The sequence below is a fragment of the Micrasema longulum genome, unplaced genomic scaffold, assembly GCF_059751315.1.
Source record: "Micrasema longulum isolate JH-2025_06_02 unplaced genomic scaffold, ASM5975131v1 h1tg000163l, whole genome shotgun sequence".
NCBI lineage: Eukaryota > Metazoa > Arthropoda > Insecta > Trichoptera > Brachycentridae > Micrasema > Micrasema longulum.
The window spans coordinates 2,129,148-2,146,732 of NW_028277368.1; the positions used below are offsets into that span (position 1 = coordinate 2,129,148).

The 17,585-nt window shown below is 33.5% G+C and overlaps 1 protein-coding gene across 24 annotated transcripts in view; it reads right to left on the reverse strand.

Moving 5' to 3' along the window:
* Positions 1–10,726: 10,726 nt before the first annotated feature.
* Positions 10,727–17,585, reverse strand: part of mask (multiple ankyrin repeats single KH domain) — a 73,114-nt gene continuing 66,255 nt past the window's right edge. For all 24 annotated transcript variants that reach the window (XM_088242778.1, XM_088242779.1, XM_088242777.1 and 21 more), the window contains 5 exons: positions 15,620–15,772; positions 15,143–15,298; positions 13,971–14,255; positions 12,208–12,333; positions 10,727–12,133 (listed from right to left, as the gene is read on the reverse strand). In XM_088242778.1, the coding sequence (XP_088098904.1) occupies positions 12,107–12,133; positions 12,208–12,333; positions 13,971–14,255; positions 15,143–15,298; positions 15,620–15,772 (747 nt within the window). In that variant the 3' untranslated portion in view covers positions 10,727–12,106. The remainder of the gene's footprint in view (positions 12,134–12,207; positions 12,334–13,970; positions 14,256–15,142; positions 15,299–15,619; positions 15,773–17,585) is intronic.

Sequence of the window (17,585 nt, forward strand, 5' to 3'; positions counted from 1 at the left end):
TTAAAATTAATTTCGAACTTTATCACGAATCTTGAAGTTACAACAACCAAGGTCAAACACGTTGCATTTTTCTAGCAACGCATTTTTAGTAAATTTATTTTTTACTTTTATGTATGAAAACCTTTCTCCACAATATCCATATTGATTATCCAGATTGATTTGAAAATACAATTAATTATTGTAAATACATTTTAATCGGTATTCGTAGTATGTGATATTTCCCTATTGTATGTGTGTCCAGTCATATTGATAATATTTGTAGTTCTATGCTATTCGTCACTGCATCGTGTATCAATTATTTTTTATTACATGAATGTAAGACGACCTGTCTTACGCTTGGTGCCAGTCCGGGGACTGTAAAATATTGCAGTGAGGGGATCGAAAAGCCAACCGACAAAAATATTTCCAAGGAATACAATCTCAGTCTCGATAGCTGTCCAGGATTAGGGGGAGGAGGATGTATGGTCACTGGCCAACCCGTCGCGTCATTCCCACCCCTCAGGTCCCCCTAATGCCTCTTTTTTTTATTCAATAAAAATTATTCTTCTTCCCTTCCCATCCTTCATAGAACCTGTGGTGTAGATTTTTATTTTCGTTCGAAATTAATTTTAATGGCCAGGAACAAATAAACATGAATCGTGGCGTATTAGGGGCGTGACCAATGGAATGACCGTTTTTGCGGGAATTCAAAATAGCAAATTTAAAAGTATTTTTTATGCCACTAATGATTAGCAAAAATTTTTTTTTTGTTGGACAGTATTTCATAGACCTTTATTACTTTAAAAATGTTTTTAATAAAGCGATATTTCCCTATTGACTTGGTTTATCTATGGTTAGTTTGGTTTGCTTTTCGTTTTGATTTTGCTGTGGGATTTTGGATTTGTGAACAGAATAACGATGCTACATCGCCATAGACTAACGGATCGTCATATTTTTTTCATACTGATAGAGACCGGTAATAGAAAGAAGCTACTTTCTATCACGGAAAAATATTTTTTTCCATCCGGAACTTTTTTATTGATAAACAACAAAACTAAATTATTACCTCACTCATTTCTCCTTAATACCATGCGAGGTAAAAACTAGTACACGATTAAAGAAATAAACAATTAAATGAATACAAAAAAAACATTGCGGTTTGAAAGATTACAGTATAAGAACACCTTTTTAAATACATATTTCGTGTCAACCTTTCAGGGCACTGAACCTTCTGAGATCACTTGCACGGCACGCAAACGCTCTGACCAGTGGACTACGAGGCGAGAAAAAAATATAAACAGACAAGACTATCTCATTGAACTAGGGGGCGTAGGTAGGTATGAGTTAGTAATCAGAGATCGACCGAAACCAAGATTTTAAATAGTGTATAGATGTTTTTTGTAGATATTTCTGGATAAAACTCCATAGTTAATGATTTAGATAAAATTACTCGTATCATTAAAAGTTCTTGGTTTGGTTTTACTTTTTATTTAATTTTGACCAACGAGCGCTTTCGCCCACGAAGGCATCTTTAGGACTGGAGTGCTCCTTGGCCAAAATTAAATAAAAAGTTAAACTAAACAAAGAAGTTTTATTGATTATTTTATTTATAATTTTGTCTAAATCATTATTTAAATAGGTTAAAAGTCAGTACGCCCAAAATTAGGCATTTTTATTGGTAAACTTGACGAGTTCATTAATATAAGTGTTAAATAAAATGCGCAATTAAATAAAAGGCATAAATTTCATGAAAAAAAAATGTTTATTTTTAGCGCTTTTTGGTTTGTTATTTACGCATATAACTTATATGTAACAACAATGTTTTGAGTTTGTTCAATTTTTTATGGACAAGAACTGGATTCAACCCCCTAGGGAGCTGTTAATATTAATGTCTTCGTGAGAAGAAGAACGTGTGTTCTTCGAGTCTGTTGTAATATGTCAATATTACAACAGACACTTTCTAGGGGGTTGAATCCAGTCCTTGTCCACAAAAATTTGGACAAACTCAGGCGTGAGGCTAATCAAAGTACCTTCCTGTAACAGATGATCGAGATACGCTTCGTTTTATTTAACAATTGAGTGCCCTATGCACCATCTGCTGCGAATAAGGGTCAGGTGATGATGATGATTATCTGTGAGTAGCCATCGAGTCGTTGACCTTAAACACTGAACTAAACTTGTACACTTTAAAAATGAATGATTTAATACAATATTTTTTTCTGAATTCTATCCACAGTAGTTTATTAAGAAATAAACAAAATTTCTTTATAAACTTTATAGAAACAAAAATACATATGATACCTGATAAATCAGATAAAACATTGTAAAACAAACATCATTTGACGTAAGCGTGTAAAATAAGGTTTTTTAGTAATAATATTTGACGAATAGAGATATCGGTTTTATCTGCATCGCTTCGATCTTCTAAGCATATTTTTTAATTAGCAGTTAACCTGGTTCCGCGGAAACACGTAGATAATTCAAAATTATGATATGGGTGTCGAATTACGTGCCGTACAGCTTTCGTAACATTTCTTATGCAACTAATAAACTCATTTTGTACATCAAAAGTGCCGAGGTACTAAACTTGAAGAAGCTCGTAAGTACAACAGTACACTTGTATATTTTATCTCTTTAGCTGTTCTAGAGTTAGTTTGAAACACGGCTTACTTTATCGCGTGAAATGGCGTTTATGGTAACTGTCAGATGGTCTTTGAAGATAAGTTTTACCTAAGTATTTTATGATAAAGCATTGTTCGACGTGGGAAGTTTTCATATTCAATTGCTGCATTTCTTAAACGGAACTAAATAGTATTGTGGAAAAGGTAGGAAATAGACATTTTATCGCTATTCGAACATTCAGTAGCAGTTTACGCGCGTGACGCTTTTCCTACCGTTCAAAACCATTTACATCCCAGTCATTTATTTTACGTGTCAACGTCAAAAATCTGAATAGATTTTTAAAATCTTTTACATTTTTCCTTCATCCTGTATCAATTCAAAATGAAACAAAAACCATTTTTTTTTTATTTAGATAGGTTTTTTTCTAATCAAAACGTGATTTTGTTGACAGTGACTCGAGTGACTCATGGGTATTTTTTTCTTATTTTAGGTTATATTTTGTTTATTAAAATTCGGACTTTTTTTTAAAAAAAAAAGGAATAACCCGCTAAGCCTCTATTTTAAAGGTTTGTCAGCAGATGGAAAAGAAAGGATATGGAAGAAAATTATGAATAATACACCACAACACCCAGACCAATTTAGCAACTGCAACTGACGGGAATCGAACCCGCGACGTCAGTTTCACAGTTGGCCATTAAATCAACTGCGCTAAGTCGCCTGTCGACGAACAAACTAGTCCTAGATTCAAGGACTACAGCGTACAATGAAAATAAAAAGGAATTGTTTTGTGGTATTTTCTTATATTTGAGAGATGCCTATCATCTTTGCCTCCTAAGTTATAAGAAACCCTAAAAAATATGTTAAAGACAATAATTAATCTAAGAATATAGGGACTTAATGGAGGCAAATAAATTATTACTAAAATAATTTATAAAACATTTAAGTTTGTAAGTGAAAATTCTTGATGGAAGTTCATTATAATTTATTATATAAATAAACGATGAGTGATAATTTAATCCACAAATTTGGAATATCCAGTGACCGGTGTCATCGCTTTCGCGACATCTTCGAGACTGGTATCTTTATTAAGGAGTTCAATGTATTTATACAAAACAGAGGTAAGGATAGATAATTCAAAGTTATATGAAAGTAAATTAAATGGAGTTATTTTTATCTTAAGGATCATTATCAACATTTTTTCGGGTTAACTAATGAGGTGATATAATGCTATTTTAATGAGTTTAAGTATTTTATTTTATTCCAAATTTGTAGATTAAAGCATCACTCGTCTTTTATTTATATAATAAAATAATTTATACTTTAATACTTTACGAATGTAATAACCGATTTAAGTTTTGCACACAGCTGTGTGTTTCAAACGTGTGCACAGTTTGAAATTTAGTAATTGTCTATTCAAAATATATTTGTTAGGTAACCTACCCGCCAACTAAAGTATTTACCTTTAACATAATTTATATAATAAGTTTGTCAGTTTGTTTAAAGTTTTTTTTTGCGATTGTAAATAAGTCGATAAGATTAATTTAATTCGATTTTGTTACAGTGGGGGAGAAGTAGATTTGACCGGATAAATACATTAAATTATTGTTTACCGTTCCGTTCCATGGTCAACTGGGATGGAGTTAGCTTTCTTACTAATTTCTACAATTTACGTCGGCAACGATGTGTTTTACCAATACAATCCAATGTTAATATTTATTTTACTTATTTAATTGTATAAACAACATAAACAGAAATATGACTGATACAACGTGAATTGCGAGATAAATAATAAATCAAATCGTATAGCTAGATCACAAACAAAATATTTTTCCCTTATGTCACCCGGAACGAAGAGAGGCGCGGGTGGGGAGTGTTATATTGCAAGCACGTATTACACGTCGTACTCTCAACATACTGACTCCAAATAAATAATTATATTTTTAAGTACTATTATTTAGTGAACATTGACAGCAATGTTAGTTTTTATAGTTTCGCATAGTTACAAAACAAGTTTCATATTGTTATTATTTCAAATAAACGGCACTGTATGCCTTTTATATGTACGAAGAAAAATAAAATTTAAAATATGCATACAAAGAAGATTGTTAACAATTTTCGAATAGGTACTCAAAAAGTGTAAAAAACAAATGAATCAAATTCAAATGGAAATAAAGGGAAAAAGTTAAATGATCAATAATTTGAAAACACTCAGGAAGTGTGAACACATAAATAAAAAAAAGGATAAAGAAAAATATTTACCAAAGAAAAAATATATATAGGCAAATTGAGCGCCTACCTGCCATCTGGCTAGTGGCGCGATCATATTTGTTAAGTTTACATTTATCTCAATGTATTATTAGGGAATAACTTATATTTTCGTACAAGTCATAGATTGAAATACTTTGTACACTTCCAATAATTTAGTTGACCAATAAGCGTTTTCACCCTCTAACGGGCATCTTCAGGCTGGTCTGAAGTCACCAGTAATAAATTAATGGAAGTTTACAGAGTGTTTTCATTAAAAAATATATGGTATTGCCTAATTCAATGGAATTTCATTAAAAATGATAATGAATAATATAAATCTAATAAATGCATTATGTTATAAAAAATTAAATGAAAACAATAAAACTAACCTAACCCGAAATATGTACTGCCCTCTACAACCGAAATGTGAAAGTTTTCAAATTGAAATTTGTTGGTTAGTGTCACAATTAACGATAGAGGTCGTTAGTTTGAGTACGATTTATAAAATCGTAAATTTCCACTAGATATTGTGGCACCGTCGCGCTTTGGCAAAGTAAAAAACTTCATTAGCGCGTATTATTATGGTTGTCTCATACCCGTTTAATTTTTAAATGTATTTTGATTATCATACAACTATTAGAAACAATCAGGGATGACATTCATTTTGCATTGATATCGTTGATAATTTACTTTTGTTTTTTAAAATAATTTTTCAAATTGATTTAACAAAACTTTATAGGTACCTGCACAAACTGTTTAATTAGAGAAAATTCTGAATTTTAATAAAATTGTGTGTTCAAAAGGTTCTTTGTTAAGAATTGTTGTATTTTTATTATTGCAAAATAATGATTGAATCCTTGTTTTGTTTTTATTATATTAAGGAGTTCTAGTGCCAACTCTAATGTATGGGAGCGAAGTATATGGAATTGGAAAAATGATGATGAAAGTAGGTTAAATGCTATCGAAATGCGATCCCTCAGGCGAATATGTGGTAAAACGATGCATGATAGGTGCACAAATGTCGAGATCCGTGAACTGTGTAAGGCTGAGACGTGCATTATTGACAGAATCAAGAAAGGGGTGCTGCGTTGGTTTGGACATGTAGACCGAATGGACGACGAAAGAACAGATAAAAGGATGGATGCAGAAAACGAGAAAGGCCGAAAAGTCCATTAAATACTTGAAGATGGACATGTCAAAAGTAGAAAGAATCGGTGTGCATGCATGAGAAGATGTACGAATGTAGAGGAAGCGAGGTCTGTATGCAAAGGTAGAGTGATATGGCGTTCTATCCTCTCTGCCTATCCCTACGGGGAAATGGCGTGATGGTTTGTTTGTTTGTGCCCATTGTAATATTTTTGCCATTTTTTTTATATTTTTCGCATATATATAAAATACGAAAATGTTGCTATTGTCCCTTGGTCTTTTTTATTTTTAGGTCACATAAGATCCGGTTTGTAGAGTTTTGTTATAATCTAGTTTCTGATAAGTTTTCTTTATTTGTTATTTATTATAAGAATCCTTTTTAATGTTAAATAGGCAATATCAGAGTTTTCATAGATTTTTTCTTATTTTTTTCATGTTTTGTTAAAATTGTATACGTGGATTATGAGTACATTTGAGTATAACCTACTTTTTTGTTTTATTCTTGAATGAATATTTTATCATTATGTCCGTATTGTTGTCATTTAAGTGTTAATTGCAGTCTTTTTTGTTTAGTTTTGTTGTCTACATAATACACTTTTAATTTTTAATTGCATATATATGAATTTGTAAATATGTAACATATATTTCGGCTGATATTACAATGTTTTGATAAAACAACCTCAATAAATTATGCTTTTGATTTATTTAATTCTTACAGAATGTAAAATTTTCTTATATTTTTTAATATATTTTTAAAAAAAAATTTAAAATAAATATTTGCATTCTTATAATTTTTCCCAAATATTTCATTTTGAGGGCCATTTTCAATGAGTTGTAAATAACTCACAACTCATTATTAAAAAATGGAATCAAGTTGGGGTAGAGTGGGATTCGAACCACAGACCTTTGGTCCGTGAGTCCATATCATTTCTACAAGTGATAAATCATAACCTCAGTAAATATTTTCACTTCTAAATGCCAGTGTCGAGAATCGAACCTAGAAACTCATTATTTATTTCATTATCCTGGATAATTTTTTGAGAAAATCACCAGGCGGCTCCAATTATGTTAAATTTTAATAATATAAATACTACAGGAGCTAAACCACATCTCTCGCAAGATAACAGAGCGCATAGGCGATTAGAAATCTAGCCCTTATTTATACTTAACAATAAAAATGACTAAGTATTTTTAATTAAAAAAATATTGTTTAAAGAAATCATCTAGATTAAAACATGTTAAAAAAAAAAAAAGGCACTGATTGCGACACCACAAATATCTTACTGCTGGTTATTTAATTTATACAAATTAAACAATCGTTTTTAGCTTTGACCACTTTTTGTATTTATTCCTCAATGACTTCCGGTTCTCATCCAGTTTGATTTATAACCATGAATTTTTTTTAATAGATAGGTACTTACACTTTTACTCACATTTCCTTGTTTTGAGTTTTCCATACCGTTTTCCAATTGCAGAAAAATATGTTGTTAGTTTACGAGGAAAAGTTACATTTTAGTTCTATTTTTGTAGATGCTGGTAATGCAAGATTTTCCAGTTTGTTTTTTTTAAATCTTTGTTCATTATCAAAAACATGTTAGTCAGTAAAAAATAGTTGGTGCAAAATTCAGAAATTAAATATAAATACGAACATAAGTTAAGTGTTTCATCTATTGGTATATTTAACATGCCTCTTATATTATTTTGAAATAAAATAAGACTCATTCTTTCTGGCTGCGATATGCTCCCACTTGCTATTTAATTATGCTCACGCTTACACACACTTGAACACTTACTCTCACACAAATACAACTCTACACTTACTCTCATACAAAATACATACAAATACACACAAACACACCCTTTTGTTGCACCACAATTTAATATGTATGATTTTTATTTAGAAACTTAGCTGATCTGTCTGTAAACCGCATCTTTTTTATGTTATTATATTCATTGTTGACTGTTTGTTTCTATAAAATAAATAGAGATATAGATAATAAATAAAAAAATAGATAATAAATAAATAATATTGATATGCATATAAATAAATAAATGAGAATAGTAAATCGTCATTTTAATTCATTATGGATTGGTACTTATGTGTTATACTAATGCGAATGAGGAACTTCAGCCCTACGGGAAATTGGATACAAAAAATGTTTTCTTACGCGGGGTAAAAATTAGAGCATTAAATTGTACAGCAAAGTTTCTTGAAAATGTACAGAAAAAATAATAAAAAATATTTTGATAAAAACGCACTACTTTAAATGACGTCACTGGTTCATGTGAATCAACCTATGATCTGAGAGCTATGGAAGATTTCTGGTCTGCTTGTCGCTTTTGGACCAATAGGAAGAACTGAATGAGAATAAGCGGAAATGAACCTCTGACGTTACACGCGGAGTTATTTCAGAAATACAAAACTTTGAAAAATCGTAGCGCCGATAATACGATATATAAAAATTTAAAAAAAAAATTTTTGACTTAGTTTAACAGTCTATTAACAAATAAAAAAATTTAAAAAAACGACTGAACTTCCTCATTATGCGGGGGCAAGAGTGGCATCAACCACACTAGTGTCAGATCACAAACTCTGGACAGGGATGGAATGGGTGGAACCAAAAACTATACGATGCATGTGAAGGCCTTCGGCAACTGAGGTCCAGATTTGGCGCGATCAAACGCAGGTTATGGTTCCAGATTTAGAGGCAGTTAATTATTACGGACACCTGAGCAGTAGCGCAACCCAATGTTAAAGACTACCTCCCCGGCCCTTGCAAGAGCGTGTAAGACCTGCTCGATGGAAGCACTCTCAGTTCTAACAGGCTTTTCCCCTTTGAAACTAGTCCAGCAACAATCCGCAACAAAATAGAAAGAAAGCATTCCTCTGTGGTTTGTTACATTTGTCTTTAAATTTCAGCCCCGGGCTCACTGCTCGTTATTCCTACTTAGTGCAAACTACATATTAATACAATACTTCTAATCCAATGATGTCAGTTGCTTTCCAGCAACTGACATGCGCAAACATGATTACTTGTACCCATGCATACACAGAAGGCAATACGACAACCTTAACCCTCAGAACTCCTTTGACGGCAGCCAACCGCTGGAAATAAAAAAACGCTACAGCTTCAATGCCGGGAGACACCTGTCCCGAGCGAATTGTCATGTAAAAAACGCGGTATCTAAGTTTCTTATTTTTTCACATAAAATGATACTACATATTACTACCATCTATTGGTGAAAAATAAACCTTAAAAATACAGAGCAAAATAAATAAAAAATTTACAACTTTTATTTTAACGGTTGAAAAATACATGTCATGTCAGAACCGAAGATGTATGAATGTGGAAGAAGCTAGGAATATATGCCAGGATAGACGTCTGTGGCGGTCTATTCTCTCTGCCTACCCCTACGGAAAATGGCGTGATGGTAGTAGTAGTAGTATTTGAACGAGAATGTATGGAACAAAATGGGACCTAAACACTTCGACGAAAAAAGCAGGAAAACGTAAAATTGATGAACGTAAAACCGTAATGTTGACAAGTACTCGGCATATTTTTATACATCATCATCAGTGGCGCTACAGCCCGTTGCGGGCCCTGGCCTCCTCCAGAATATGTCTCCATTCCTCCCTGCACCCTGCGGCTCTTCTCCAATTCGTCAGGCCAATTGCTCTAATGTCACTTTCCACATTTTCGAGCCATCTTAATTTTTGTCTGCCTCTGCCTCGTCTGCCTTCCCGGAGTGGTATTTTTTGGTGTAGGATTATCATTCATTCTGTGGACATGGCCCGACCATTGTAATCTTCTTACATACGATTACGATACAATTCAGAAAAATTGCCCCATGCGCGCCGTCAAAACCTCTCGGTCTCTATTGTCATCAGTCTGAAAGAGATACGAATTCCTTATGGAATGAGCTTATATTTTCTCATCCTCATTCAAAAATTCTTATATTCGCAAGATTGAAATGAGCTTTGTTAATTATTATTATATTGTTCTCTCGTATGATAAATCTTTTTGCATGCAGCAAAGAAAGAAAAATAGATTTAATTTCCAAAAAGCCTTAAAAAAAACTGTGTTAAATATTCAATAATAAGTATCTAACATAAATTAATGGTTATTAAGTCCAACAATTCATTTAATTAATATTTTATGAATTTGTGTAACACATTGGAAACATCTATAAAGACAAAGTAACTGCCTCCTATAGATATATTTTTATTCGAATTTTTAATGTGAAAATTATTGTGAAATACACATGTAGACTTCGTAAAAAAAAAAAGATTCTCCCATTCTTAACCCCTTCAGCCGCGACTGTGCGCATATAAATTAAACAATATAGTAATAATTAAACTTAAATATTATGGAGGTATGGGAGAATGCAAAGAAAAAAACACACCTAAAAATAGGGAAATGTGTAAAGTTGTGACCATGGGTCTATCAACAGTGGCCTCCGTGGTGTAACGGCTAAAACGCTTGACGCGCGGAAGGCTTTAAGTTCAATTTCCGGTGAAAAAACAAATATTAAATGTGATTTTCCTCAAGTCTGGATGTTCTGTTCTGCGTATTTTGATGAGAAAAAAAAGAAAAAATATACAGAAATATGATAAGTGTAAATATACTTTTTAACTGTTCATTATATCAAATATATATTTATCTATACATATATATTGTTTTCCAGTAGAAGTACTCGACTAGATCGCTGGATGAAAAAATAAAAGATCAAATACGGTGCATAAAGTTTTATATGATATAATAGTCTTCATGTACAAGCAGAGTAATATTACATTCGAAATTGTCATCATCTAGATCTTCTCAAAACCGACTCATTATTATGCAAATATTTATTCTAAAATAATGAATAGAGCATTAGGGGCCGGGGGCGTGTGTCCGCACAGCAGCACATGCGGGCACACCGCTCGTCACCCCTGCTCCTCCCATTTCCAGTCTAAACCCGAAACATTCCCATTCAGCTAACACGTGAAATGCCAGCATCAAGTGCGAATCGCCTCAAGTTGTAAGTAGAACATCGCAACTTCTGTCTCTCGCGGTCTAGCCGCATGTCGCTAGACGCAGCGACTTAGATAGTAGTCCGTATAAAACAACAACGGGAAGTGTATATTATCCTTAACAACATCACCCTCGGCGCAAAACATACTATAAGGGCGAACCGTTAACGTATCGGCCTGAAAAATTATATCAAAATCTAATGAAAAATAAAGGCTCGTCTAAATAGATCTCTAAAAGCCGAACGTCTTTAGCGGTCTGAAAATATTCCGCCGGAACAAATAATCCTAACATACTGGGCTATATGGTCTCAGATCAGGAAACTCAATAAGGATTGCATTAGGGAGAACTATTCCGCAACACCTCTTCTATAGCGGGGTGTCCTAATAGCGCGCCTCAGTACGCAGCACTCCCACCACCCACCTCGGTGGGAGTAGACCGTAGACCGCCTTCCAATAATAGATATCTTTGTATATAACAACAAAATCCTTTTCCATAATAACTATGACCACTGTATTAAATAAAAACAGTGTAAATAAGATTCAATAATGCCATCTTTAATATTTTTATCCATATAATATCTTCCTATTTTCTACACCTCCTTCATAGCGAAAGGACCCTTTAGAATTCAATAACCGAAGCGTGCCGACCACTTCTAGGAATTATATAAAGTTAAAAAAACAACAAACGGTCGACAACGCCTCCACCAACTAACCTCCGTGGCCGGATGGTGTGGATCCTAACATTACATGACTAAAGTCGGTTATATTAATCCGTTCATTATGTTTGGCGAGCAAACATTGGCAGTGAATAGTGTCGGTAGAGGAACTAGTCTCTCCGGGCTGAGGCCACACGTAATAAGCGGAGTAGTCTATTCGCGTCGTGTACACACACTCGACGTGACTAACTCGGTAACAAAATTCATCTAGTAAAGCATCCAAAGAAACTCTCCATAAACGGATACATAAAGCATGTTGAAATGCAAAAATTGCCATTTAATGGAATAGGTTTTAAAATCCGGTGAAGCGACGTGAAGTAATCAAATGTAGGGCGTGTCAGCGGAGGTTGGAACCCGAGTCCTCAGGCTGAGCCCGGTACTGCTAGTGGCTCCACTTGCTCTGCCAACCCTGTGAACAAGTGAACGGTGTTAGTGAGGATTGTACCGGCGGTGGGAAGGAGAGTGTGAAAGAGTGGGGTGTACCTGTGGTTTCTCCGAAGTGTGGTGGTGCGGCGGTACAGACTCCCAGGGTGGAGGGAGCTGGTTGGTGGGGATGTAGGGGAGGTGGGGCATGGACAGCCCACTCGCACCAAATGCATCCATCTGGGTCTGTAAAATGTCATGTATGTTTATTATGAATACCATAAATGAGTCATAGAGTTACGAAACACAAAAAAAAATTGGGTGAGTTACAAAACTTACAGATAGCGACAATAAAAGGTCCGCACTTAAAATTCAATAATTATAATTTTTCCTGGAATTGACTATTGAACCCCCGGATCGAGGCTTTAACAGAGCATATTCCAGAAATAATATGATGATTCTGCACCTTGCCACTGAGCGCGTGCTGTGAGTTGTATTATTTATTTTGCTTAGTTCTATTGCTATTTTTTGTTTACTAATTTTAATAATATTAGATTCTAATAAGATTTTTTTTTTCAGATCACTGACTATAAAGAATCTTTAGGGATTAAGTCTCTCGCATGGCCTGGGAAATGTCCCCAATTTAAATTTGATCGAGAATCTATGGGCCATTATGAAGAGGAAAATGAAAATGAAACCTAGAAAAAATACTACTGATATGAAAGCTCTAATTATGGATATATGGGATAATGAAATATCATTGAATTTATTAAAAAACTTATATTCATCAATGCCCAAAAGAATTTCAGCTGTTATAAAAGCCAAGGGGGAACAACAAAATACTGATTTATTTTATTTTATGTATCATATGCACAAATTATTCGTTTTAATCTTTTTTATATAATATTAAATCATTTTCAAATAAAAAATTGTTTTAATAACTTTTTTCAGGTATAATATGAACTTCGAACATTTAGTGAAATCGTCAAATTCTTTTTGATGGTCAAATAGTGTTCCATTTTAATAAATAAAATAAAAAAACAAAAAGATTAATTAGGTAAAACATGTACCTAGGTATAATTTTAAAATACTAATTTTAAAAAAATATGTTGCATTAAGAGTACAAATCGAATTTTATAAGATTTTATGGATGCGGACTTTTTTTGTTACTCACTGTATAATAAATTGTTTTTTATCATTTACTTAAAAGCATAAAAAACTTCCGGAGCGGATTAGCTCTAAACAAGATAGATGGTTTTTTAGAATAATTCAGTTATAAAAAGAACAGATTGACATACAGGTGGAAGCAATAAAAATATTTCAATCCTATCCATTAATAACTATATGATGTTTTCCCACACATTCACCCGAGAGATTGCATTAAGGTTATAATTGAAATAAGGTTATGAAAAAATTCTAAATTTCACTATAATTTACAGGAATACAATTGAATCGTTTTTGAAGTCATAAGTGCCGATTATAGATTTTTATCTTTGTGATTAAAATTAGGAAATATAAAAAAAAAGTTGACTAAAAAATAATAATGGTGGATCCTTGTATAAAAATTATTTTTGGATTTAAAAAAAATAAAAAATATATTGTTTGTGATCCCAAAGATAAAAAATATTTTAACCATAAAATTTACATGGCTACACTTACACTCTTTAGCCATAAACTTATAAAGACATGTATTTTCAAATGTCAAAAATTATAACATAAACTTTGCAATTCGATATTAAGTATTATTCTGTCCATCTTTTTGTTTGCGGGCGCCTAAAATATAGGTCACGAGCTACCAGGTGCCCACGAACTACCGGTTGGACACCACTGCTCTATTGGATATTCTAGTAATAATGAACAGACAGAAGTCAAAAATGTCCCACCTGATACCGATCCATGTCGTCGTAGTGCTGGTGATGGGGAGGGGGCTGGTGGTGCGCGGGGGGCGGCTGATGCAGCAATGGCGGCGGCCCCGAGAACGAACCCCAGTCCTCGGCCATGTGCTGCTTCCAGGCGCGTTCCGTACCTATGGGGCGTGGTTTGCGCTCCTCCCCGTTGGCCTGCGGAGTCTCTCCGTCCGGCGAGCCCTGGAACCCGCCCCCGAAGGACGTCCAGCGGCTCATGCTGGACAGGCCACCCATGCCGCCAGACATCTGATTACGAGCCGGCTGAAAAATGTTACTACTGATTATACACCATTTAATGAGGAAGATCAGTGCTACGGAAAATCATACATAAAAAAAGGTTTTCTAACATGTGGTAAAAATTGGAGCATTTAATTGTAAGGTGAAGTTTCTCAAAAATGAATATAAAAGTAAAAAAGAAACAGATTTCCAGATTCCGGAGTAGCCATGTTTTTTGATGTTTAGCATGTTTGGGGTACAAATTATAATTGCATGGGGATTAACTTTTAAATATCAGAAAACTAATCCGATCATGTCTGTGCCTGCGATTGTACAATAAACGTCGGCGGATTGTACAATAAACGTCGGTTAAACCCGTGTTTTCATTTCTTCTTGAAAATTATGTTTCACGGTTTAGATGTGTTTTTTTGTTTTCCGACTAATAGAAAATTACCCAAAATTTAAATATTTGGGTAAATTATTAGACTGCAAATACATATTGTTTCTAAGAATTTAAGGAAAAAATAATAATTAGTGTCCTTAGTCCTTATTAAAATACACGAACATTGAGGTTTTTTAATTGAAATACTCATCCAAATTAACTACATTTTTAAGTTATTTATAAAAAAAATTAAACTTGCCTCAATACCAAAATTTGTACAAGTATAGACAAGAGTGAAAATAATAATAAATACAATATTTTATATTTTGTGAACATGCAGATTATTTTTAATTCTATAATGGTCACCATTTAAAAGGACTTGAAAGTCCCAGTTGTTTGATCATTATTACTATGTAGTTAAAAATCTACAATCCAACAACCAGCATTTAACACAGAAACTTTCCAAATAATTAAAGAGAAGAGTGGGAAAAGGGGTGGTTTAAAATACTAAAAAATAAAAATTGGAAGAGCATCAATTGGTAGTACTTACACTGACTTGGTGGAAAGTTGGTGGTGGTTGGTGGTGCTTGGGGGGTGGCGTGGAAGGAGGTGGGGGACGGTGGCTGTTGTATGCAGACGCCAGAAGCAACGCATGCAGCGGTCCCACTTCCACACCCCCGGGGTACGCAGATGGGAACATGGCATTCTGAAACAGACAGATTTGAAGATTAATCAGCTGCATATGTATAACGATGACAGCAACACAGTATTTCCTCGATTATAACATGCACGTTTTTTTCCTAATTTGGTGTTTCTGAATTCTAGGTGCGTCTTTTAATTGATGGCATCTTACGATCGGTGTAAAATTTCGTAGTGGAGATGAATCATCAAATGATTAAACACGTTTGAGTAAGAATAAAAATTTATATATCGAGGAAGACATCATTTAATTTTATTCTTTGTCAGTTTGTATAAAAAATGTTTATAGATTCATTAGCACTAAAGCATTGCGAATTCCTAGTGTTACCTGGGCAGAATGTTGCATGAGGTTGTTTTGCGGTGGTTGGCTGAAGTCGGGGGCACGGGGGTTCAGTCTCGAGGGCCCCCCGGGTAGGTTAGGGAATCCCACTAGGCCCCCGCTTGTCTCATACACATTACCCATGGACATTGGAACTTGTTGCTGTAATGACAATATTTAAATTACTATTGTGAATTGCGAACAATAAAAAATGCGTTTGAGATAATGACACACCAGCAAGAGCAGTTTGCTCAGAGTAATAACACGCTACCTCTATAGAGCCGGAAAAGCATTCTAGAACAATTATCAACCACGAATTAGCTATAGTTTAACACAAAATAACGGGCCGTAGGTACTTAGGTCGAGAATCGCAAGCACAGAGAAAAAACCATCGATTACAAAATTTGCTGTCAAATAAAAAAAAATTGTTTTATGCAATAGAGCAAAATGGCATCTCTATATCTATAGCGCATTATTACGTTAAGGCCATTTGCCTAAAATTGAGTACAATTATAATCATAAAAAATTATTGGTTTAATAAAAAATAATAATGAAAAACCTGTATCAAATTTGCTTGTTAGCACATAAATCTATATATACAGAGTGGCCGGAGAAGTGACGTCCAAAGAAAAAAATTTGTTGCCTCGTGTTAAAGGGTATTTGAATCACCCATATATATGGTTACGCGATATTGCATAGTTTTAGAGTTATGATTTTTTAAATTGGTTTTTGAAAATTTTCGACCGGATCGGTTTTAATATTTTTTTTTTAATTTGTAGGTTTTTTTGAAATTTTTTTTTGACAATTCCTTATAATTTCTACCCATTTATTTCTTTTTACTGGATTTTTGGTAAAACAAAAATAATATTAACTGCCATTCAACACATTTTTGAAAATCACATTCCTAAAAAAAGTGCACCTGTTGGTGAGCAGAGCAGAGTTTGACATTTGCAAGCAGAACTCTATATTTGAAAATTAGTTACCTGTATGTTTTGGAATTTAAACATAAATAAGTACTTAGGTACCTACTTATCAACAAAAAGTTACACCATTAAAGAAAACCGAACCTGTTTCTTTGGTTACGTCAACGCATCATGAATCAATCTTTGTATATATACTTAATAATGTTTTATCTTGAGAGGAAACGCAGTCTGAATTTTCTTAATACGAACGTATTTTTACCCTGGGTTATGGCACTATAAATATTTACCATCGGCGTGTCTCAATAGTTTTGTTTTATAGATTAATAGTTTATTATAAGAACTAGAACCATCCAAAAATCCATCAAAACGTCCAGTTTTATCAATTATTACAAACACACATTATAACTATTTTTGAAAAACATATAACGTACCAATTCAGAAAATTTAATTCTGATACTCTGTTTTAAAAAAATGATAAAATCGGTTTAGTTTTGCGGTGCGGTAAATGGGACAACAAAACATAGATTTTGTTTTTTTAGTTAAGCAAAAAAGGTCCGAAATGCAGTTGTTTTGTGCAGTTTTTACTGAATTTTTAGAAGTACTAAAATAATATTAACTGACATTCAACACATTTTTGATAATCGTATTCTTAAGAAGAGCAGAGTTTGACATTTGCAAAAAGAATTCTATATATGAAAATGAATTATTTTAAGTTTTGGAATTTAACCATAAACAAGTGCCTAACGGTTTTTGCACACTTTCACGAACCATCAGGTATTTTGGTTTCAAATTAACGTCAAGCTCACGTCAATACCCGGCTGGGGGTTAAAGAACGATGAAATATGCGTTAGGCATGACTGAGTGTTTGGGCATGAGTTAAGTGTCATAATTTTAGAGTGCTCGGGGTGCGTGTGCATTAATATGTCGATGGTTTTATTTAAGAATACCGAACATGTTGATATGGTTAAGTAAAAGTAAAGTTTAACATTAACGTTAACTTAATTCCATAAATTTTTGGTTGTGTTCATTTAATCTATATACGGGTCAAATCA